The sequence below is a fragment of the Salvelinus alpinus genome, chromosome 20 (genome assembly GCF_045679555.1).
Source record: "Salvelinus alpinus chromosome 20, SLU_Salpinus.1, whole genome shotgun sequence".
In the NCBI taxonomy this organism is placed as follows: Eukaryota; Metazoa; Chordata; class Actinopteri; order Salmoniformes; family Salmonidae; genus Salvelinus; species Salvelinus alpinus.
The window spans coordinates 38,874,397-38,899,230 of NC_092105.1; the positions used below are offsets into that span (position 1 = coordinate 38,874,397).

The window sequence follows — 24,834 nt, forward strand, 5'->3', positions numbered from 1 at the left end:
ACATAGTACCTAAAATAGCAGAGGACCCAGATTACCTGGCCTAAATAACTACCCACAGGGACCAGTGCTGTGAACACTGTACAAAATGTGATGTACTGTAACTGGGCTACATGTCTTAGCACTGGAATTGTTGACACAAAATGTGAAAAAAATACCCAAGACACAGTCTACAGCTTACTGTGTTGTCTCTGCTCAGTTAAACACTCTGTCCTCTTCCTTTCACAGAGATTCCCCACTGACAAGGCCTACTTTATTGCCAAGGAGCTGCTGACCACAGAGAGGACCTATTTGAAGGACCTGGAGGTCGTGACTGTGGTAAGGCCCATCACCAGATAGATTTTTCCACTCTCTCAGGGACTCAACACTGATCTTTTGTTTATTTTCTCCCATGCTGTCCTCCGGGCAGAAAACATTGATTATTCCGGCTAGCTGCTTTACAAAAGAGCATATGGCAAACACACAGGGATCCATGCAGTGGTGGTGGGGGTGGGAGATGTTTTTTTGGCAGGTGGGGAAAATACTCTGAGACTGCTATGAAATGTCTTAATCTGTTTATCTCACCCAAGGCTGTGAATATACAGTGCAATGAGATCCACGGCCTTGAATGTCCCTGCTTAACGTTGGGCTGCCATCCTATTTTAGTCATTTCCTTTTGGCTCCCACCGCCTCTGTACAGACAAACATATGGACGCCTTTTTGTTTGTCTCAAGGGAGACGCAAAAGAAAACAGGATATTAAAAGAAAGGAACATCTCCGTCCAGTGTATTGCAATCAGTGAAGGAAGTTGCTGTGAGTGTAGGTGTCACGTTTTATTAGTCGTATGTACGGTACACACATGGTATACACCATCCAACGAAATTCTTACTTGCAGGTTCCTTCTCCACAATGCAACAGCAATACGACATGATAAAATATAATAATATGAACATAAAGTAAATGGCTCAGTAGAATAAAATAAACGTTTTAGCATAAGTTTAATACAGCAACAATTTATAGTCCAATATTTATACGTCTTTTGGGGAAGGGGGGGGGGGGGGGGGATGGGCGGCAAGTGTTTTAGTTGTGCAGTATGAAGTCAGTATTCAGTATTCACCCTGTGAACATCTTCTGGTTGTAGCAGCGTTCACAGATGTGGAAACAGAGACTGCAGAACCACTCTCTTCTCTCGCTGTTTATATGGGCGGCCGCCGCTTCTTGTCTTCTCTGATGTTTAGAGAAGCCTTTTACACTTCTCATAAACATTTGTCTTGGCTGCTCTTTCTCTTACGGTCACTCTTTGTCTCTCTCTTCTTTCTCATTCTTTCTCATTTTTTTCCCTCCCCCTCTCCACCCTCCCCCATTGGCTGGTGTTGTTAAGTCATCTGAGAAACAGCTGCTGCCTGCTGTCTGCTTCCCAAGGCCTTTCAGCAGCACCCTGCTTTACCTCCTCTAAACCCTGTTCCTCTCCTTTCTACACTGCCTTCATACAGTATTCACACCTCTTGACTTTTTTGACATTTTGTTGTCTTACAGCCTGATTTTAAAATGTATTAAATTGAGATGTTGTGTCACTGGCCTACGCACAAAACCACAAAAACCAGGGATGTTTTCCAATGTCTCACAAAGAAGTGCACCTATTGGTAGATGGGTAAAAAAAAATAAACAAATATGACGTTGAATATCCTTTTGAGCGTAGTGAAGTTATTAATTACACTTTGGATGGCGTATCAATATACCCATTCACCACAAAGATACAGGCGTCCTTCCTAACTCAGTTGCCGGAGAGAAAGGAAACCACTCGGGTATTTCACCATGAGGCCAATGGTGACTTTAAAGCAGAACACTGAGGATGGATCAATAACATTGTAGTTACTCCACAATATTAACATAAATGACAGCGTGAAAAGAAGGAAGCCTGTACATAATAAAAATATTCCAAATCGTGCATCCTGTGCCAAATAAATTGACTTTTTGTGCTGAATACAAACATTATGTTTGGGGCCAACACAACACATCACTGAGTACCACTCTTCATATTTTCAAGCATGGTGGTGGCTGCATCATGTAATGGGTGTGCTTATCATAGGCAAGGACTTGTTAGTTTTTTGGGATAAAAAGAAACTAAATGGAGCTAAGCACAGGCGAAAACCTGGTTGTCTGCTTTCCAACAGACACTGGGAAACAAATTCACCTTTCAGCAGGACAATAACCTAAAATACAAGGCCAAATATACACTGCCTTCAGAAAGTATTCCCCTTGAATTATTCCTCATTTTGTTGTTACACCCTGAATTAAAAATGGATTCAATTGATTATTTTTTCACATCCATCTACACACAATACCCCAAAATGAAAAAGTTAAAACATGTTTTAGACATTTTGTACACGTATTGAAAATAAAATACAGAAATATCTAATTTACATAAGTATTCACACCCCAGTCAATACATGACAGAATCACCTTTGGCAGTCATTACAGCTGTGAGTCTTTCTGGGTAAGTCTCTAAGAGACTGGATTGTACAATATTTGGCTTTTTTTTTTTTAAATGTATTCTTCAAGCTCTGTCAAATTGGTTGTTGATCATTGCTAGACAACCATTTTCAGGTCTTGCCATAGATTTTCAAGCAGATTTAAGTCAAAACTGTAACTCAACCACTCAGGAACATTCACGGCCTTCTTGGTAAGCAACTCCAGTGTAGATGTGGCCTTGTGTTTTAAGTTATTGTCCTGCTGAAAGGTGAATGGATGTCCCAGTGTCCGGTGGAAAGCAGACTGAACTAGGTTTTCCTCTAGGATTTTGCCTGTGCTTAGCGTCATTCCATTTATTTGTTATCCTGTAAAACTCCTAATTCCTTAATGATTACAAGCATACCCAAAACATGATGCAGCCACCACTGTGCTTGAAATTATGGAGAGTGGTTCTGAGTAATGTTTGGGCAAATCTAAAACACATAACACAAAAGTGAATTGTTTGCCACATTTTTTTGCACTATTACTTTAGTGCCTAGTTGCAAACAGGATGCATGTTTTAAAATATTTTTATTCTGTACAGGCTCCCTTTTTTTCACTCTTTAAATTCGTTTTGTTTTGTGGAGTAACTGCAATGTTGTTGATCCATCCTCAATTTTCTCCTATCACAGCCATTAACTGTTTTAAACTCACCATTAGTCACCAAATCCCTGAGGGGTTTCCTTCCCCTCCAGCCACTGCGTTAGGAAGGACACCTGTATCTTTGTAGTGACTGGTTGTATTGATACATCATCCAAAGTGTAACTAATAACTTCCCCATGCTCAAAGGGATATTCAATGTCTGCATTATAATTTTTTACCCATCTAGCAAGAGGTGCCTTTCTTTGCGAGGCATTGGAAAACCTCCCTGGTCTTTGTGGTTGAATCTGTGTTTGAAATTCAATGCTCGACTGAGGGACCTTACTGATAATTTTGTGTGTGGGAGAACAGATATGAGGTAGTCATTCGAAGATCATCCAATTTATTATGTGACTTGTTAAGCAAATTTTTACTCCTGAACTTATGTAGGCTTGCCATAACAAAGGGGTTAATTTAAGACATTTCAGCTTTTAATTTTTAATTAATTTGTTAACAATTCAAAAAACATCATTCCACTTTGACATTATGATATATTAATATATTTTAAATTCAGGCTGTAACACAATAAAATGTTGAAGTGTAAATACTTACTGAAGCAATTGGAGTTGCTTACCAAGATGACATTGAATGTTCCTGATTGGCCTAGTTACAGTTTTGACTTAAATCGGCTTGAAAATCTATAAGACTTGAAAATGGCTGTCTGGCAATAATTAACAACCAACTTGACAGAGTTTGAATAATTTTTTTAAAGAATAAGGGCAGTTATTGTACAATTCAGGTGGTCAAAGCTGTTAGAGACTTACCCAGAAAGACTCAGAGCTGTAATCACTGCTAAAGGTGATTCTAACATGTATTGACTCAGGGGGTTGAATACTTATCGAATTAAGATATATTCGTTTTTTTATCATCCATTCATTTAAATATATATATAAATTCTTCCACTTTGACATTACAGAGTATTTTGTCTAGATCGTTGTCAATTAAATCTATTTTAATCCCACTTTGTAACCAAACAAAATGTGGATAAAGTCAAGGGGTGTGAATACTTTTGCATTACTTTTGACCAGAACACTATGGGCGTATATATAGTGCACTATATTTGGAATAAGGTGTCATATGGGACGCACACCAGCTAAACCACCCCCCACCACCTCCAACTCCACCACCCCAAACCACATCAGGCTATAGCTTCCCTTTTAATCTGATCAGGTAGCCTTTAATGATAGACTCCCCCTGGGTCTTGTCAGGAATGATGGGCTATTGATTCCTCCATTTCCTCCATTCATCTCCAGGTCGATTCCTCCATTCATCTACAGGTCGTTAAAGGATTTGGTGGAAGCCATGAGGCCAATGTGATTGTTGCTAAACAACAGCACAGAGGTCTTTTGGCAGCAGCACATCAGGCAGATTCTAATGCAATCCAAGCAGATGGGCTCCTAATTCACCAGAAACACTGCATTTCACCTCATTAGATTGCAAGTCCTCTTTTGGCTACTGGCAATTGAGAATGTCACGATTTGCACAATAAAGAGTGTGCTCTAATGCAGAACTCTCTCTCTCTCTGTGTGTGTGTGTGTGTCATCCCAGTCTTTTCAGAACTTGGTGGGTAAAGATGAAGCTTCGCCGGACTCCCTGAAGAGCACCATCTTCTCCAACTTTGACCCTCTGTACAAGTTCCACTCCGGCTTCCTCAGAGAGGTGGAGCAGAGACTGGCTCTGTGGTGAGATGGCATGAAAGGCCTTGTACCTCACTGGACGACTATAATCCATCACAATGATACATCTCTTTTATAGTTCAGGTCATTTTTCTTAAAATGCCAGTGCTCTTAGCTTCGTTTTGTGTAAGGTCCCCTTAGAATAAGAACACAGTTGGGGTTTGTCATTGTGAATTGGGCTCATTGATCCCGGGGCCTGGTCTTTGTCTAATGAGCGGTATTGACATTCAGTCTGGGAGGCCTCATCGCAGAGACGCACCTCCTCCCGTGGATGACCTGGGGAGCTGGGGTTGCTATGGCAACAGTCGCGCAGCATCACGCCACTACTTCTCCTAGCCTGTGGGTTTTTCCACTGTCTGCTGTTCTTAATAATGCGGTCCTTACATCAGAGCTCCCCATGGTGGCACAGACAGCCCTGGCTGGCAGACTGTCACTGCTACAGACTTCATACTGTAGTGATCAGCATCACATGTCCAGACTTACTACAAGACCAAACGAGAGCGAAAGAGACCTCCACGCAAGATCTGACTGTGTTTTCTCTCAAAACATGGCCGACCTCTGGCGTGGCTAAAGCCCCAAAGGCAAATCAGCAGACCGAATACAGAGCACAGATACATGTAGCTGGCTATCTTGTTTTCCGTTTTACATATTCAAATGTGACGTAGGGTTGACTTATATTAGCCCTCTCCTGACTGTTGACCTTTTATTTAGATCTGGTAGAGGGTTTTGTCAGTGAAGAGGGGTTGAAATCTCAAAGGCATAACATTCTAAATGTTCTCTTTGGGCTTGTACTACCCTCTCCATAACGTATTGGTTCATATTTTGAATGAACGAGCATGGTGAAAGGTCAGTCTGCATGGTGCTATATCTAGCTGTCAACTGCAATTCATGCTCAAGGTAGACACCTGCTTGCGGTTTTCAGCGGTGCAGTCAAACGACACCCGTTTCTCTTGAACGCCATTTAAATGTCCTTGCATGAGTGTTGGAGCTCACATGAATATGAAATATGGCTTTAAGAGTCTTTAAGTGCTTCAAATTCTTCTGCTGTCCACAGCAGAAATCTCTCAGCACACAGCATAGCATGAAACTGTTCCAGAGAGATGAAGTTGCTAGTGTTTTATCTTTTTATAGGGAAGGGCGCTCCAATGCCCACATCAAAGGAGATTACCAGCGCATCGGTGATGTCATGCTGAAGAATCTACAGGGCCTAAAGGTTTTGGCAGCTTTTTCTTGCACTTTATATCAAATTCACTTTGTATCTGCACCATGACCAATGTATGCTGACTTGTACAAACTCGTACCTTGCTCCAGGGGCATTGTTTTGCGGCTGACCCTGTGCTCCCCGTAGCCTGTTGTGTGTGTGTGTGTGTGTGCAAATGGCCAATAAAGATCTATTCTACTCAACCCTACTCTATTCTAGCCGCTGACCGCCCACCTCCAGAAGCACTCGGAGGCCCTGGTTGAGCTGGAGAAGGCGTGCCGGGGCTCCCGGCGGCTGGAGGTGCTGGTCCGGGACTTTGAGCTGCAGAAGGTGTGCTACATCCCTCTCAACGTGTTCATCCTCAGGCCCCTGCACCGCCTCTTGCATTACAAGCAGATCCTGGAGCGTCTGTGCAAACACTACCCCCCCACACACGTGGATTTCAGGGACTGCAGAGGTAACTGTTACTGTTCTGTAGCCGTCAGGGGCTCTCTGAGGCTGGGCTAGCTTAGGGAGCCCCCCTGGTGCAGTTGAGGTCTATGACATCACATACTGAGCGTTGCTGTGTCCTCTCCCGTAGCCGCGCTGGCGGACGTGTCAGAGGTGGTGGCCCAACTCCACGGCAGCATGATCAAGATGGAGAACTTCCAGAAGCTTCTGGAGCTTAAGAAGGATTTGATTGGTATCGACAGTCTAGTCACTCCAGGGCGGGTGAGTTCAAGTAGGGATCTGGATGCGTCCCTGAAGGCACCCTATTCCCTATATAGTGCAAAAGCAGTGCACTATGTAAGGAATAGGGTGCCATTTGGGACGCAATCCATTATCAACATTTTGTATGTGAGAGTAGCCAGTTTGAAAAAGTCATTTGTTTTTATCAGTTTTTATCTTTCCCTGAGATGTTGTGATGGAATTTGTTGTGATTGGTGTTTTTCAGGAGTTCATCCGGTTAGGCTGTCTCAGCAAGCTGTCTGGAAAAGGCCTCCAGCAACGAATGTTTTTCCTGGTAATGTCTGCAATGCATCTGAGGTGTCATCCTGAATGAGTTATTAAACAGATTATTCAGTCGAGTGATCTCACAAGATAGACGGCTATGGAAAGTAGAGCCCGGTGTTTAACCTCCTCAGTACGAATGACTTTGTACAAAATGCCTCAAAGATGACGGCTTCCTTATCTTTCTACGCAGCTGTTTACTTTTTTTGAGCCAGTGTCCCTATTCGTTATTGTAGGGCATCTAATGAGACCAAGACTCATCTGAATCATGATTCATGTTAGATGTTAGAAACAGCTTGAATGTTATCTAGTGCTGTTGCAACAGGCGTATGCCCAACAGAGCCAATGTATTCACCGAGCCACAAACAATCGTTCAGTGTTCTTTTTGTGTGAAGTCAATAAATGAGGTTGGTGTGGCTATTAATAACCCGTTAATGATTGCCTTCACTGTTCTCTTGTTCTTTGGTGACAGTTCAATGATGTCCTCTTGTATACGAGTCGAGGGATGACGGCGACGAACCAGTTCAAAGTGCATGGGCAGCTCCCTCTCCATGACATGACAGTAAGTTGACTCTCTTCTTTCACCTTTTCTTAACCCCCCTCTTGTGCCCTGGCGTGGAGTGCAGCACAGTAGAGTACAGTAGCTGTCACAAGTTTGTAATTACTTGCTGTAAATAAACTAGCGTGCTGTGCCACAGTAACTCCCCTACCATCTGTGTCTCTCTTTAATTCCCCCTCTGTTGCTCTCTCCCTGTCCCCCTTTTTCTCTCTCTCTCACACACACGCAGTCCCTCTCTCCCACAAGCAGATTTGTTCCTCTCATGCCCCATGTGTTGACTGACTGTGTCTGTGTGTCCCCAGATCCGGGAGAGCGAGGACGAGTGGGGTGTGCCTCACGCCTTCACCCTGGTTGGGCAGCGTCAGTCAGTGGTGGTAGCAGCTAGGTGAGTCTGTGGTCCGAACTCCGAACGAGCTGGACTATTGGGTAGTCAGTCGTTCAACAGATGACAACAGTATGTGTACAGGGATGTGTGTTTTCATGTTTGCTCTGGTATGAATAAAGTGGTCGGTATTCAGAATAAAGTGGTTGGTGAATCAGCAGGCGACCGGTCCCCTCAGCACCTCAGTTGACAATGAGACATTTGTATAATCACAAAGACACATTCATTATTTATACAGCACACTTGGTCATAAAAATAACTGCATGAAATATTTATTGGGTCAAGCCCAGCACTGGTGAAAAAAATGCATTACTTTTTCTGTCCATTTCTCTCTCTTTCTTTCTCTCTCTTTCTTTCTCCCCATCCAGTTCCCTGTCAGAGATGGAGAAGTGGATGGAGGACATTAAGATGGCCATTGACTTGGCAGAGACCAGCAACGGCCACACAGCTGACCTGCTGGCCAGAAGTCTGACTGATAACAGTAAGTTGACACTGATACTGCAGTACACAGACTTTAGAGCATGGGCACTGGGCCTGCCATATGGAACAACTAGTAGTGTATCGAGAATCTTCAACCCCATGAGTTAATGAGTTATCGCTGAATTCTCACCATACTGTTCACTCATTGCACAGACAGTTGGTACTCTTCCAGAAACTTCAGAGGCAGAATGGGCCAACCTATACATCCGAAATGAGCTTGAATAAGCTCAAATACAATGCTTCAAATTGATGGTTTATAAAGCCTTGATTGAAATTATTTTTCAAATGATTTCATACAGCCTGTCTGCATGTATTTATAAACCTAGCCACTATGAAGTATTGTGCTACTATTTATCTCATCAGGTTTTACAGTAGGATCCGTCTTCCCACGTTGTCACCGTGTGTATGTGGAATTAACCGCTTCCTGAATTTCCCAGAATCCACAACAGAGGACTCCTGTGCGGAGGCAGAGTCTGAAGACGACCTGATGGCGTCACGCACCTCCCTGGAGAGGCAGGCCCCTCACCGTGGTAACACCACGGTGCACGTGTGCTGGCACAGGAACACCAGCGTGTCCATGGTGGACTTTAGCATAGCTGTGGAGGTACCACAACCAGTCCTAACCTGTCCTGCTCTGCCCTCCCCTACCCCATCTCTCACTCACTATGTATCTGAGTGTGTATCTGTTTCCTCTCCTTATTGAATGTGCTTCTCTCCCCTGGGAACAATGTCCTCCCGTGCCACCCTCTCTCTCTGTCCTGTGCTATTTAGACATTAGATTACCTCAGTGCTTTGTCCCCAAGCTGTTGGCACTGTCTCTTCTGTGAACTGCTACATAGGACACTCGGCAGGATGTCATTGACGTTTTTCAGTCTTGAACAGCACATCTCAGTGCAGCTGAGACGGCATCTTACAAGCTATTTATTTTCTCTGTTATGTTGTATACTGAGCCCAGAGCAAGGCCAGACTTTAGCATGAGGTGGGTGCACTGCAAGGACACTGTTCTCATCTTGCCCTCTGTGGCTAACTCTTCCAGTGTGGTTTTCTTATCTAATCTCTACTGTGGATGTCTCGTGTGGTTTTGCGCTCCTTTTTTCTCTCCTTCAGAGCCGTGCCTGGACTCACCGTTAGTCCCCTCGCCCCCGCCCCCCGTGTTTAGCCCTTGCAGTGCATGCGTGTGTTTACACCTACTCAGTCTTTGTGTCTCTGTCCTTTCCTCCCTCCCTCCCTCTCTCTTTTCTGTCTGTCTCTTCTGTGTGTCCGTCTGCCTGTCCTCCGTGGTAGAGGACCCTAGTCCAGTCAGTGACTCAGAGGCCTCCCTCTCGGGGCCCAGCAGTGGCCAGGGACCAGTGCCTCTGTCTCTTATCTGCTGGTATCGAGTTCACAGCCTCTCCTTTAGTGATTCCTGCAGGAGTCTAGAGGTAAAGGAGCCAGGGAGAGAGGAGAGGCCTCCCCATCGCATTGTAGCATTACTGTCATATACTAGCACCTTGTATCTTCTTTGAGGTCGTTGGTGAAAAGTGTAACGCTTTTGTGTAACACTTTTCACCTGTAAAGACCTACGATGAACTAAAATAAGTTAGTGGTAGCCTTAATAATGGCTCAGTTTACAGTAAATGCTTTATATTGCCACTAGATGGCAGTTGTTTACAGTGGCCATAGAGGTCACTGTTAGTTCAGTGACTTTAAACTGTTGCTGGATGGACCCCAGGATAGACACTGTCTGTTTATAGCTATACTTACCTCCGATAAACCACTGAAGTGAACAGAGGCCTCAGGCTTAATTACAGTGGGTTTATTTTCAGAGCTTACGGTGCAGCGCACACTATTCCTTACGTACTAACATACAGTGCCTTCAGACAATATTCGTACCTCTTGTCTTATTCCACATTCTGTTTTTTTTCTTTCTTCTCACACATCTACACACAATAACCCATAATGACAAAGTCAAAACATGTTTTTAGAAATGAATGCTAATTTATTGAAAATTAAATACAGAAATATCTCATTTACATAAGTATTCACACCCCTGAGTCAATACATGTTAGAATCACCTTTGGCAGCGATTTAAAGCTGTGAGTCTTTCTGGGTAAGTCTCGAAGTGCTTTGCACACCTGGATTGTACAATATTTGCACATTATTCTTTTAACAATTCATCAAGCTCTGTTGGATGTTGATCATTGCTAAACAGACATTTTCAAGTCTTGTCATAAATTTTCAAGACGATTATATTAAACATCATCTTGGTAAGCAACTCCAGTGTATATTTGGCCTTGTGTTTTAGGTTATTGTCCTGCTGAAAGGTGAATTTGTCTCCCAGTGTTTGTTGGAAAGCAAACTGAACCAGGTTTTTCTCTAGGATTTTGCCTGTGTTTAGCTCTATTCATTTTCTTTTTATCCTATAAAACTCCCTAGTCCATGCCGATGACAAGCATACCCATAACATGATGTAGCCACCACCATGCTTGGAAATATGAAGAGGGGTACTGAGTGATGTGTTGTGTTGGATTTGCCCCAAGCTTTGTATTCAGGACAAAAAGTTAATTTCTTTTGCCACATGTCTTGCAGTTTGCCTTGTTGCAAACAGGATGCATGTATTTGTATTCTGTACAGGCTTCCTTCTTTTCACTCTGTCATTTAGGTTAGTATTGTGGAGTAACTACAATGTTGTTGATCCATCCTCAGTTTTCTCCTATCACAGCCATTAAACTCATTGGCCTCATGGTGAAATCCATGAGAGGTTTCCTTCCTCTCCAGCAACTGAGTTAGGAAGGACACCTGTATCTTTGTAGTGACTGGGTGTATTGATACACCATCCAAAGTGTAATTAATACCTTCACCATGCTCAATTTTTTTACCCATCTACCAATAGGTACCCTTTGCGAGGTATTGAAAACCTCCCTGTTTTTTGTGGTTGAATCTGTGTTTGAAATTCACTGCTCGACTGAGGGACCTTACGTACTTTTATGTGTGGGGTACAGAGATGAGGTAGTCATTCAAAAATCATATTAAACACTATTATTGCACACAGAGTAAGTCCATGCAACTTATTATGTGACTTGTTAAGCACATTTTTACTCCTGAACCTATTTATTGAACTTATTTAGGCTTGCCATAACAAAGGGGTTGAATACTTTACTCAAGACATTTCAGCTTTTCTTTTTTAATACATTTCTAAAAACATAATTCCACTTTGACAGTGTTATTTTTTTTTTTATGTAATCAATTTTAAATTCAGGCTGTAACACAAAAACATGTTGAACAAGTGATGGGGTGTGAATAGTTACTGAAGGTGCTGTAAGTGTTTGTTGAAATTCCCTCTACTTGTTTTTTATTTATTTTTGTCATGTAATTTTTCTATGTAGTACATGAACAAAGTTCACTGATTGTAAATTGTTTTTCTACTGTAGAATCAGCTGTCAGGAAACCTGCTGAGGAAGTTCAAGAACAGCAATGGCTGGCAGAAGCTCTGGGTGGTCTTCACCAACTTCAGCCTGTTCTTCTACAAGACCCACCAGGTGAGGGCTAGCACCAACTCCTCGTGTCTGTCTGTGTAGACCATGGACCGTATTCACAAAGTGTCTCAGAGTAGGATTGCTGCTCTACGATCAGGTCCCCCATGTCCATGTAATCTTATTAATTATAAGTTAGCACTCTGAGACGCTTGATACATATGGTACCAGAACTACAGCAATGTGTTCTGGGGAAGACGACACTCTCCTCTCTCCCCCTCCTTATGATCCATGTATGATGGTGAAGGCCAGAAGCACAGCAATGTATGTTGGGGATTACCCCCTACCCTCCTCCTGCTCATCATCCATGATCTTCAACATGGCAGTATTGTTTACAATCTAACAATATCCTATTAATTTAAGAATATCCCATCTCTCTGTGGAATTTCAAATCCATGTGCCATGTAAGGGAGTTACGCACATCCCCATGCCAGTTGATCTGCTCTCACTTTCAGCACAGCTCCCCTGAATCCGTTAGAATCACCACCTGAAAGAAACCATTGTTAGTAATGCTATAGTTAGTTACTCATGTTTTGTCACATGTTCTGTGACCTGTAGCCGTGGGGGATTTTCTATCATTTTAAAATGCGCCATGAAAGTATGATAGTGTTATCAAGTGTTTTTGTAGTGAAAAGCAGTGGTGGACAAAGTACCCAATTGTCATACTTGAGTAAAAGTAAAGACACCTTAGTAGAAAATTGGTAAAATAAAGTAAAAGAGTAAAAGTCTTACTTGAGTAAAAGTATTTGGTTTTAAATATACTTAAGTATCAGAAGTAAATGTAATTTAAAAACATATACAGTGAGGGCAAAAAGTATTTGATCCCCTGCTGATTTTGTTCGTTTGCCCACTGACAATGAAATGATCAGTCTGTAATTTTAATGGTATGTTTATTTGAACAGTGAGAGACAGAATATCAACAAAAAAATCCAGAAAAACGCATGTCAAAAATGTTATAAATTGATTTGCATTTTAATGAGGGAAATAAGTATTTGACCCCTCTGCAAAACATGACTTAGTACTTGGTGGCAAAACCCTTGTTGGCAATCACAGAGGTCAGATGTTTCTTGTAGTTGGCCACCAGGTTTGCACACATCTCAGGAGGGATTTTGTCCCACTCCTCTTTGCAGATCTTCTTCAAGTCATTAAGATTTCGAGGCTGACGTTTGGCAACTCGAACCTTCAGCTCCCTCCACAGATGTTCTATGGGATTAAGGTCTGGAGACTGGCTAGGCCACTCCAGGACCTTAATGTGCTTTTTCTTGAGCCACTCCTTTGTTGCCTTGGCCGTGTGTTTTGGGTCATTGTCATGCTGGAATACCCATCCACGACCCATTTTCAATGCCCTGGCTGAGGGAAGGAGGTTTTCACCCAAGATTTGACGGTACATGGCCCCGTCCATCGTCCCTTTGATGCGGTGAAGTTGTCCTGTCCCCTTAGCAGAAAAACACCCCCAAAGCATAATGTTTCCACCTCCATGTTTGACGGTGGGGATGGTTTCTTGGGGTCATAGGCAGCATTCCTCCTCCTCCAAACACGGCAAGTTGAGTTGATGCCAAAGAACTCCACTTTGGTCTCGTCTGACCACAACACGTTCACCCAGTTGTCCTCTGAATCATTCAGATGTTCATTGGCAAACTTCAGACGGGTATGTATATGAGCTTTCTTGAGCAGGGGGACCTTGCGGGCGCTGCAGGATTTCAGTCCTTCACGGCGTAGTGTGTTACCAATTGTTTTCTTGGTGACTATGGTCCCAGCTGCCTTGAGATCATTGACAAGATCCTCCTGTTTAGTTCTGGGCAGATTCCTCACCATTCTCATGATCATTGCAACTCCACGAGGTGAGATCTTGCATGGAGCCCTAGGCCAAGGGAGTTTGACAGTTGTTTTGTGTTTCTTCCATTTGCGAATAATCGCACCAACTGTTGTCACCTTCTCACCAAGCTGCTTGGCAATGGTCTTGTAGCCCATTCCAGCCTTGTGTAGATCTACAATCTTGTCCCTGACATCCTTGGAGAGCTCTTTGGTCTTGGCCATGGTGGAGAGTTTGGAATCTGATTCATTGATTGCTTCTGTGGACAGGTGTCTTTTATACAGGTAAGAAACTGAGATTAGGAGCACTCCCTTTAAGAGTGTGCTCCTAATCTCAGCTCGTTACCTGTATGAAAGACACCTGGGAGCCAGAAATCTTTCTGATTGAGAGGGGGTCAAATACTTATTTCCCTCATTAAAATGCAAATCAATTTATAACATTTTTGACATGCGTTTTTCTGGATATTTTTGTTGTTATTCTGTCTCTCACTGTTCAAATAAACCTACCCTTAAAATTATAGACTGATCATTTCTTTGTCAGTGGGCAAACGTACAAAATCAGCAGGGGATCAAATACTTTTTTCCCTCACTGTACTTAAGTATCAAAAGTAAAAGTGCACGTATAAATCATTTAAAATTGCTTATATTAAGTAAACCAGACGGCACAATTTTCTAGTTTTTGTCATTTACGGATAGCCAGGGGCACACTCCAACACTCAGACATAATTTACAAACAAAGCATGTGTGTTTAGTGAGTCCTCCAGATCAGAGGCAGTAGGGATGACCAGGGATGTTCTCTTGATGCGTGAATTAGACCATTTTCCTGTCCTGCTGAGCATTCAAAATGTACTAGGTACTTTTGGGTGTCAGGGAAAATGTATGGATAAAAAGTACATAATTTTCTTTAGGAATGTAGTGAAGTAAAAGTTGTCAAAAATAAAAATGGTAATGTTAAGTACAGATATCCTAAAAAAAACTACTTAAGTAGTACTTAAGTACTTTACACCACTGAGTGAAAGTGAGTAGCTCCTTGAAATTCCGATTGTTTTAACTGTTTGTTACTGGATGTAAGTAGCATTATAACATTCAGAATGCTTGGTCCTGTTTGGTCCTTTCCCCTCTCTCCAGGATGACTATCCGCTGGCCAGTCTCCCCCTGTTGGGCTACTCTGTCACCATCCCCACTGAGTCTGAAAACATCCACAAGGACTATGTCTTCAAACTGCATTTCAAATCCCACGTCTACTACTTCAGATCTGAGAGCGAATACACTTTTGAGAGGTACAGTACACTTCTGTCTATCCTGTATTGTGTATAGTATGTTTGTTTACAGATGTTACTGGGCAGTGTGAAACCCTCTGTCTTTTTCTCTCCATACAGGTGGATGGAGGTCATTCGCAGTGCCACAGTCTCTGCCAGCATCACCCGCATTCTGAGCCGGAAAGAGCCCCATCCGTACTGATCCAAAGAGCAAGGGCTCTCTCCCTGTCTCCATGCCTCTTCTCCCTACCACAATCTCCCATACGGTCTGGCCACATCTAGCCTCTCGTCACACTACGACTCCCCAAGCAGCAAGCTGAAGCAGAGCCCCTCTGGCGCCACATTTACTTCACTTCTCTGGACACTCTTGATTTCCTTTTCTACACATATCTGGGACATATGTACATTGAGCAGTGTCCATGCACAATCTTGGTGCTTTTTAATGCTTTAATGGTGACATGTCCGCTGGTTTAGACTGCATCAGAGACTGCATTTTCAGCATTTTTACTCAGCTCTGAACCTCTTTTTGTAGGATGCCATTTTATACTGTTTTCTAACGGGCTGAATCACTTACTGTACTTCTGGTTTCACATTCTGTCATTGGATTGTTGATACAAAGATTCTGCATTTTTAAACTTGTTTTTTTCATAGATGGTTAGAATATCACTGCATCCTCAAGATTTTTGTCTCCTTGTTTATTTTATGGGGGGAAATAATAATAAAAAAAATAATAAAAAAGTGCCAAACAGTTTTACCATTTTCCTACACTTTTAATGCAATTTTACTACATTGGTGGTAAGGAGACTTGAAATGTGTTGTAAAAAAATTTAATAAAAAAAAATCACTTTAAATTACATTTTTCTTTTAATAAGATGTCTCTGGACAGTGAGAGACCTTGTGATAAGTAAGATATCAGAATATTTTGTTGTATCATCAACATAACTCTAGAACTACTTATAAAGCTATCAGGGTAGTTACCATCACCACTAACGCCATTATTCAAGTAAAGTGAATATTCCTGTTATGCTTTGTTGTAAGGATACTTCAGAGGGTGTTCTGAAGATTATTATATTCCACCCTCAATTGTGTGAGAAATGTGAGATGTTCATAATCTGTGTATTATGAAGGAAACTGTAATGGAAAGCTTTAAAGAATATGTGTGAAACAAAATATAAACTTTCAGTTCCAAGCACCATTGCCCTTGTTGGACTAGGCTGCCTCCCATATGTAAAGAGACCTTTACAAGTCTAAATTAAATGGATATATGCATATGACAGAGAGGGAAAACTTTGGTTTTCCTTATTGAGGGAATGCTGTGTTTTCCCAGACACCAGAGAGCGCTTTGGAAATGAAAGCAATAAAAACCTAATTTGAACATTTGTAATGTGGGTTCTTTTGCTAGTCCATAATAGCTAACAGAGGTGTGATTGCCCATGGAATGTTTTTAACCACTTTCACCTAAGTACACTACAAGAGAATTTACATTTTGTTTCTTGTATTCCCATAGATGGCATCATTGCTCAATAACATAAGACCTGTGCCATTGTGCTAGTCACACACTGGCCCGAAGTTATTGCATCATTTTAATCTGATGAAAGAATTCTACGTAGTCCTCCTAAAAACAAACTTGGTCTGGCTGGCGTCATTAGGTTTTTACCGTCCAATTTAGAATGTTGTGTGAAGTACTTTACTCTATTTAAATTATGCACGTTTTAATAGTTATTCTACATTCATTGAACAATTATTTCCACTATGGTGACAGACATGGCATTGTATCTTCTCTACTTTCAACGTTACATGTCGATTTAAAAAAAACTGTTTTTTCCCCCCTATGAATATTATTGTAACAATGATTACAGTACGTTCCTAGCCTGCTCAAATAGAAACTGAACTGGGCAGGCCTTTGTAAATCACTGGAGAAGGGAGGAGTGGAGAAGCGTGGTAGAACGACCAAAGCGAGACCGACGAGGGACAGCCGTAATGAGACGGTGAACGCGCGGAAGAATGGTTTATTATGACAACAACAACTCAGTGGGGGAATGTAACAGCTGCGGGATAATACAATACAACTTTCACTAGTAATTGTTGCAAATTATGAGATCAAAAAGGCAGAGTGAACCAGCACAACATGACCCAGTTTTAAACTCAAGGTGCGCTCTTGTGCTGACCGAGAAACGGAAAAAGCCGGCTGATGATTCAGTTTTTACTCTTCTTCTTTGACGTTTTATAAATTCCTAAAGAAATTGATGAAAGGCAGGACTCGACCATGTCAGTTCCAGTACACCCGGAGACCAGGAAATTTACAAGGGGACTAAGTAAACCTGGCACTGCGGCTGAACTAAGGCAAAGTGTCTCTGAGGTTGTCAGGACCTCCGTGCTTGTTGTAAGTACACTACATAATTTCCATCCTCTTCTAAACTCTCTATGCTACACGTCTGTTTGCTATTGTGCCTTGTGTGTTACATTCTAGCCCGTAGAGATGTGCGCCCATTGCCAACCATCCTCGAGGTCAGCAGGTGCAGCACTAAGATAATTATACTCAATGTGGCCCAATAAGACCTGTATCACATTTTCTACATGTCGGCCTACTTGAAAGCATTACATTATGCATTCCATGTTGGGAGTTTACCTATTATTTGACTTGGTTTACCAGTTAATTGTTTAGGCCTACATTACTTATTGGTGCACACAGTGTTAAACCAACTTCAGCTGCCTCCCTCGTTTCATTGAGTTGTATTCCATTCTAGTCAAAGAATTGTGTTGCTCTCTGACCCTTCAGCAAGGTCAATCATCTCTCTATCATTGATTAAACATGTAAATTAGATGCACACATCAGCAATGGTAGGCCTATACATGTATTATCATGGATATGAATAATCCTGCACATTCGTTTTTTTTAATGCTGCAATATGTAATTTTTTGGGCTGACCCTACAAAATTAACATAGAAATGTGAGTTATGGGTCTGTCATTCTCCTTGAAAGCATGTCTAAGAAGCTGTAGATCTGTTCTTTCTATGCTTCCCATTCTTTTACTTTAGGGTTTGTACACCAGCTTCAAACAGATAACACAATATTTTGGTTTATGGAACATATATTTCACAACTGTTTAGATGGTACAAGGATTCTCTGCACTATGCTTGTTTGTTTTGTCATATAAACTGAAATTCGGCGAACTATTAGAATTTTAGCAACCATGAAATGTCTATTTCTGCATAGTGCACGTTTTAACTAGTCCTACATCTTTATAACCTGTTGGGAAAAACATAACGTGTTAAAGGTGCCATCTATACTGGGATCCATGGAGCACTTGGAAGGCCAATCTTGTAGAGACTATATTAGCCCTACGTTCTAATTGGATGCACAACATGTCGGTATTAGCACACTGTACTCAATAGGCCACCATATTGTCCCTTCAGGTCAACATATTTGCATGATACAAGGAAAAAATGTAGTACATAACTAAAACCCCTTCATGTGTATGTGTAAAGATTTTTTTTATTTTCTTTGCTTTTATAAATTACAATTTATATAATGACCAAATAAATGTTAGGAATCTCTGCCCCATTATAGGGTATTTAGTATCAGTGAGGTAGTCTATGTCCATAGAAAGGCTCTGAGGCACCACATTACAAAGAGAAGTATTTGGAATCAATTTCATGGTCGGTGTCCCAGACAGTATCGGGTGCCATTTGTCTAATGATGAATTTGACCATCCAGTTTGGAACATTTGGGCAATGGGGGCCTGTGATATCACAATATTAATTTTGCAAAGGCTCTGGAGGGAAAGGAGTTGACCCTTTTGTGTGTACTGTGTTTGGTGTGGTGTTTGGAGTAATTGTTCCAACTTTTCTAGAAGAAGTTGCTAGGTAACCGAAACGGACACCGTCCAGGCTCTCTGTCAGGGAAATGGAATCCTGACTCAAGATCCCAGACCCACAACCACACCTTCATATTATTTATTCATTTATTCATTCATTCATTTTCTCTCATGGACCCAAGCCAGAGGATTCTGGAGGAGACTAAGGGTATGCAAAATAATGTGTTTTTATAAGGAAGTCATTGTGAATAAGAACAACTCCCAAGTTCACTGACCAACATAAGGTGAATGGTAGGAAGAATAAAGTGTGAAGTATAGCTCTGTTCTGGTGGAGCCCCTCAGTGGAGTGGGACAGGAATGTGATTCTACACAAGACCATCATCCATACACACGGCTTGTAATTAATTCCTCCATGAAACATGTAAATACCCAACGAGAGGAAGAAGGATCTCTTTCAGTGACATAAAGGGGAGATTGTGACGGATCCCCCCCATCGTGGACGATTGTGTTTCAGTCTGCATTGAAACACAAATGTATTGTATTGTCTGAAAGATTGTAAAATCCAAATACCCACTAAGAAGTCCTAATGAACTGAATAGATCCTCTTTGGTCAGTAAATATTGTATGGCTCAAACTATTACTCAAACTGATCATGGATAGGATCAAATGCAAATGTTAGATTTCAGAGGCAAATACTGTCCACTGTTCCACTGATTAGCCAGTTCATGTAATGTTTCTGAGAGGACATACTGGGCAGAGACCCTTTGTTTATTGTTGGAATAAAGGGACGTGCCAGTGGACAGGGCTCATAGCTGAGATGTCCCTCTATTTCTCCATGCACGCTCAGAGCAGAGCCAGTTCTCTCTTTGTGAAAACCATTACAACCATAATGGCCGTCATCAGCTTTTAATTTGTTGTGCTGCGGGTCGTGGTGGTGGCAGTAACTCCAAAGTCTGCCTTTGAAACAAAACAGGACTCAGCATTCTCTCTCTCCCGTATTACATTAGAACAGAAATGCATTGGATACATTAGAGAAGATTCCTCTCGATTTAAAGGCTCTGTATTCCAGCTCTGCTTTCCTTGTTTGGAAAAGTGTGGAAACTAATCCATCAATGGCAGCTGGATATGATCTGTTAATGCACAAGTGCTATAAAACAGCTGGGGGCAGTTGTGTAATTGCAATCAATAGTCCATGTTGGATTTCAGCTAATGGGGATAAACTTAGATCCTCACTGGCCCTGCTGTTGGTTGGATTCTAGAGGAATGTAAATCAGGAGGAATGTCATCACACACAGCCTCCAGGCCTGTCATATGGTCCAGGGGCCTGTGTGAAAGACCAATTTAAGACACTTGTTTAATGTCTGTGTAGCCAAGGCCCTTGGAGTCTCGCGTGGGCCACTTTATTTGTCTCAGAGGGAGATGGAGAAATCAGATGTCCCATAAACTGTTTGGCAGAAGGCGCAGCAGAGCATTTCATGTCTCAATCAAACAAAAGGTGGATTTACATTAGTTATATAATAATGGTAAAATATGTCTAGTGAGATCTACAGTATTTATCTTCATCATACTTGCGCTTTAAACTAGCCTTGGATGAGCTGTTGCCAAAGCCACATTCCTGCTTTATTTGTGAGTGAAGCTACTGGCATACCGTAAATACCATAGTATACAGACAAACAAAGTAAGGATAAATATTCAAAATATACAGGAGCTTCTCATCTAAACCATATCGCACGCAGTTTTGCATACTTGTTTAATCCGATGATTCACAAATGTGTGGATATTTTAAAAGCCTTTCATGTTCAATGTGCCTAAAAGAGCAAAAATGATGTCTACTGGTATTATGGAAATTCTGGTAATTATTTTGAGGATATGTGGTGTAGATTTCTTCAAGAGATTTGAATCTAGATCCATCTCTTTACCCTACACAAGTACATCGTCTGCAGAAAGTATTCATACCGGAATTCAAAATGGATTAAATATTTTTTTTAAATCTCACCCATCTACACACGATACCCCAGGATGACAAAGTGAATACATGTTTTTAGAAATATTTAAATGCAGAAACATCACATTTATGTAAGTATTCACACCCCGTAGTCAATACTTTGTAGGAGCACCTTTGGTGGCGATTACAGCTGTGAGTCTTTCTGGGTAAGTCTCTAAGAGCTTTGCATACCTGGATTGTACAATATTTGCCCATTTATTCTTTAGAAAATTCTTCAAGCTCTGGCAAGTTGATTGTTGATCATTGCTAGTCAGCCATTTTCTAGTCTTGTCATAGATTTAAGCAGATTTAAGTCCAAACTGTAGACCACTCAGGAGCATTCAATGTCATCTTGGTAAGCAACTCCAGTGTAGATTTGGCCTCGTGTTTTAAGTTGTTTTTCCTGCTAAAAGGTGAATTTGTTTTCCAGTGTCTGTTGGAAAGCAGACTGAACCAGGTTTTCCTCTAGGATTTTGCCTGTGTTTATAGTTGTATTCCATTTATTTTTATCCTGAAAAACATACCTAGTCTTTGCCGATGACAAGCATACCCATAACATTATGCAACCACCACCATGCTTGAAAATATGAAGAGTGGTACTGTTGGATTTGCCCCAAACATAACACTTTGTGTCATAAAGGTAATTTCTTTGACACATGTTTTGCAGTATTTCTTAAGGGCCTTTTCCCAAACATTCTTTACAGACTTCCTTCTTTTCACTCTGTCAATTAGGTTAGTATTGTGGAGTAACTACAATGTTTTTGATCCATCCTCAGTTTTCTCCTATCACAACCATTCTACACTGTAACCATTTTAAAATCCCAATTGTCCTCATGATGAAATCCCTGAGCAGTTTCCTTCCTCTCCAGCAACTGAGTTTTGAAGGACGTTTGTATCTTTGTAGTGACTGGGTGTATTGATACACCATCCAAAGCCTAATTAATAACTTCATCCAGCTCAAAGGAATATTGGTCGCTTTGCTATTTTTTTTACCCATCTACCAATAGGTGCCCTTCTTTTCGAGACATTGAAAAACTTCCCTGGTCTTTGTGGTTGAATCTGTGCTTGAAATTCACTACTCGATTGAGGGACCTTACAGATCATTGTATGTGTGGGGTACAGAGACTCTAAAATCACGTTAACCTCAATTATTGAACATGGAATGAGTCCATGCAACTTATTATGCGATTTGTTAAGCAGATTTTTACTCCTGGACTTATTTGGGCTTGTCATAACAAAGGGGTTGAATACTTATTTACTCAAGACTTTTAATTAATTTGTAAAAAATTCTACAAACTAAATTCCACTTTGACATTATGGGTTATTTTGTGTAGATCAGTGACACAAAATCTAAATGTAATCAATTTTAAATTCAGTCTGTAACACAACAAAATGTGGAAAAAGTAAAGGGGTGTGAATACTTTCTGAAGGCACTGTATCTCTTCTGGACCTAGTTTGTGTCGTCAAAGTAGTGTAGTGTAAAGAGGCCCTAACCTACTGAGCATCAACAAACCGTCGTCAAGCACATCCGCTCACTACCCGTGTAATTGTCCATTTCCCTCCTCCACTTGTGTTCTTTTGTTATTGTCCATGATGCTTTTTCTTCAGGCATCATTTCTAGTAACAGTCACAATTGTTTTTGTGAGTCATGCCATTATTATTCCATGATATGAATCCTCACAGCGGTTTACTGACAGACCGCTCAGTAAGGGTCCATGTGTCCTCAGATATTTGACTTTAATTTCATAAGTAGCTCCAGCTGTCTTCATTGAGGATAAAGGATGAGACATAATGGCCATTTGTACAGTAAGGTCAACAGGACAGACCCTGAGCTGTTCTGCTTTGTGTCTCAGGATGTATTACTAAACTTCCATTAGCCTGAAAAAAGAACTTCAGGAATATCTAGTATCTATAGTACCTGCTGAAGTCGTCTCTGGCTGTCTGTTCCCTTGTTCATTTTGGTCCAGATAGAAGAAATAACACGTGTGCAACATCTCAGGGATACCTCGGGTGGTCGTGTTAAGAATCGGCCACGCCACAGAGAGGGAACACTGGGCGGTGTCCCGAATACCCATACTTGCGTCTTAAATATTAGGTCGTTTTTGAGTATCCAGAAAAATAAAATGTAATAGTACGCGACATTTTGAAAATGAAGTATACTTTAAATGCCCGGATGTCATACTCATTTGGGTTTTGATGTAAGCTGATCAATTAGATATGGGGATGCGTTGCCGAAATCAACGAATAGCGGGAAACAACGCAATCGTGCATGATGCATTTTCAGTAGGCGAGAATAGAATCATTTATTATATGTGATATGTATTATATATTTATTATATACTCTGATTTAAATGCCAGGTTGATATTACTCATTTCAGCTCTTCATCTAGTAGAATTCAATACACTGGAAGAGGTGGGCTGCGAGTAATAGGCCCTAGTTTTCTTCAAGTAGCCAAACAACAAAACTAGGTTACTTAATTGGGAAGATACAGAATAGCGATGCTTCTGCGGTGGTGTTCAAATGTAGGCTAAGTAGTTTTTGTCTTAGGTGACATCTTGGAACATTTATTTTGGATTTATTTTTTGTATTTCTGTTTTCTCATTAAAGTGTTTCTAGTTTACTTGGCCTTTTCTCTGAGCTTTTAAACTAAATACTAAACCATGTTTTGGTTTCTGACTGAGTCGGCACTGGGGACTCGAGATGTAGATGCATCATTTGAATCAGGCCGTTTGATTTCAACATATAGATTGTTTCAGTTTTGTAGGCTAGGCTGCCTAATTTAATGTATGGATCAAGCCTTAGCAATCATTCTGATCTCGTTCTCAATGATCAGTGCTTTAGTTTATTATGCTGCTGTCCAGCGGTTCTGAATTTGCAAAGCACCCGACTGTCCACGTTTTTATGTGAAATAGCCTAGTACATAAATCAAAACACAATTTGATTTAATTTACAGTGCATTTGGAAAGTATTCACACCACTTTTTCCACATTTGTTACGTTACAGCCTTATTCTAAAATGTTTTAAATCGGTTTTCCCCCTCATCAATCTACACTCAATACCCCATAATGACATTGCAAAAACAGGAAATATTACATTTACATAAGTATTCAGACCCTTTACCTAGAGTCTTCTCTACTTTGCTCCGTTCATCTTTCCCTCGATCCTGACTAGTCTCCCAGTCCCTGCCACTAAAACACATCCCCCACCATGCTTCACCGTAGGGATGGTGCCAGGTTTCCTACAGACGTGACCCAACATGCAGTCACCCAGCTGGAGGAGGAGAGATCAGCAAACAAGCCCACTTGCCTGCCCCAGGGGTCACCTCTGTGAGAAAGGATATGACTGACTACATATTGTACATGACTCCTCATTGACAGCTACTGTCTACATTCCCGTGCAGAGCTGTGGTCCAGTGGTAACACTCCGGGCTTGGCGGCTCCATGGACATATACGACTCCCCAACATAGACTGGGGCTCAATCTCTGTGTGCTCCCAAACCTCCTCACCTACAGTGCATTCGGGAAGGTGGAAGGTGAACCTTCGCCCCAGTCTGAGGTCCTGAGCAGGGTTTCATCAAGGATCTCTCTGTACTTTGCTGTTTATCTTTCCCTTGATCCTGCCTAGTCTCTCAGTCCCTGCCTCTGAAAAACATCCCCACAGCATGATGCTAACATCACCATGCTTCACCGTAGGGATGGTGCCAGGTTCCTTCTCCCGCGATTGCTCAGTTTGGCTGGGCGGCCAGCTCTAGGAAGAGTCTTAGTAGTTCCAAACTTCTTAATTTAAGAATGATGCCGCTGTGTTCTTGGGGACCTTCAATGCTGCAGAAATATTTTGGTACCCTTCCCTAGATCTGTGCCTCGACACAATCCTGTCTGAGCTCTACGGACAATTCCTTCGACCTGATGGCTTGGTTTTTGCTCTGACATGCATTTCAAACTGTGCTACCTTTATATAGACAGGTGTATCTAAATCATGTCCAATCAATTGAATTGACCACAGGTGGACTCCAATCAATCATTAGGGGATATTGT

The 24,834-nt window shown here is 41.5% G+C and overlaps 2 protein-coding genes across 10 annotated transcripts in view; both read left to right on the forward strand.

The window, feature by feature from the left end:
* The window catches only part of LOC139546819 (FERM, ARHGEF and pleckstrin domain-containing protein 1-like), a 79,656-nt gene extending 63,284 nt beyond the window's left edge, over nt 1-16,372 (forward strand). For 5 of the 6 annotated variants that reach the window (XM_071355633.1, XM_071355635.1, XM_071355634.1 and 2 more), the window contains exons 15-27: nt 226-315; nt 4,675-4,808; nt 5,934-6,015; nt 6,223-6,460; nt 6,584-6,714; nt 6,938-7,006; nt 7,466-7,555; nt 7,855-7,937; nt 8,303-8,415; nt 8,852-9,018; nt 11,825-11,932; nt 14,867-15,018; nt 15,118-16,372. In XM_071355633.1, coding sequence (XP_071211734.1) covers nt 226-315; nt 4,675-4,808; nt 5,934-6,015; nt 6,223-6,460; nt 6,584-6,714; nt 6,938-7,006; nt 7,466-7,555; nt 7,855-7,937; nt 8,303-8,415; nt 8,852-9,018; nt 11,825-11,932; nt 14,867-15,018; nt 15,118-15,199 — 1,539 coding nt within the window. In that variant the 3' untranslated portion in view covers nt 15,200-16,372. Of the gene's footprint in view, nt 1-225; nt 316-4,674; nt 4,809-5,933; nt 6,016-6,222; nt 6,461-6,583; nt 6,715-6,937; nt 7,007-7,465; nt 7,556-7,854; nt 7,938-8,302; nt 8,416-8,851; nt 9,019-9,698; nt 9,836-11,824; nt 11,933-14,866; nt 15,019-15,117 lie in introns of all 6 variants that reach the window. The other variant, XM_071355638.1, reaches the window with a different exon arrangement.
* Nucleotides 16,373-16,932: 560 nt separating this feature from the next.
* Nucleotides 16,933-24,834, forward strand: part of LOC139546821 (dedicator of cytokinesis protein 9-like) — a 118,122-nt gene continuing 110,220 nt past the window's right edge. For all 4 annotated transcript variants that reach the window (XM_071355652.1, XM_071355647.1, XM_071355650.1 and 1 more), the window contains exon 1: nt 16,933-17,380. In XM_071355652.1, coding sequence (XP_071211753.1) covers nt 17,264-17,380 — 117 coding nt within the window. In that variant the 5' untranslated portion in view covers nt 16,933-17,263. The remainder of the gene's footprint in view (nt 17,381-24,834) is intronic.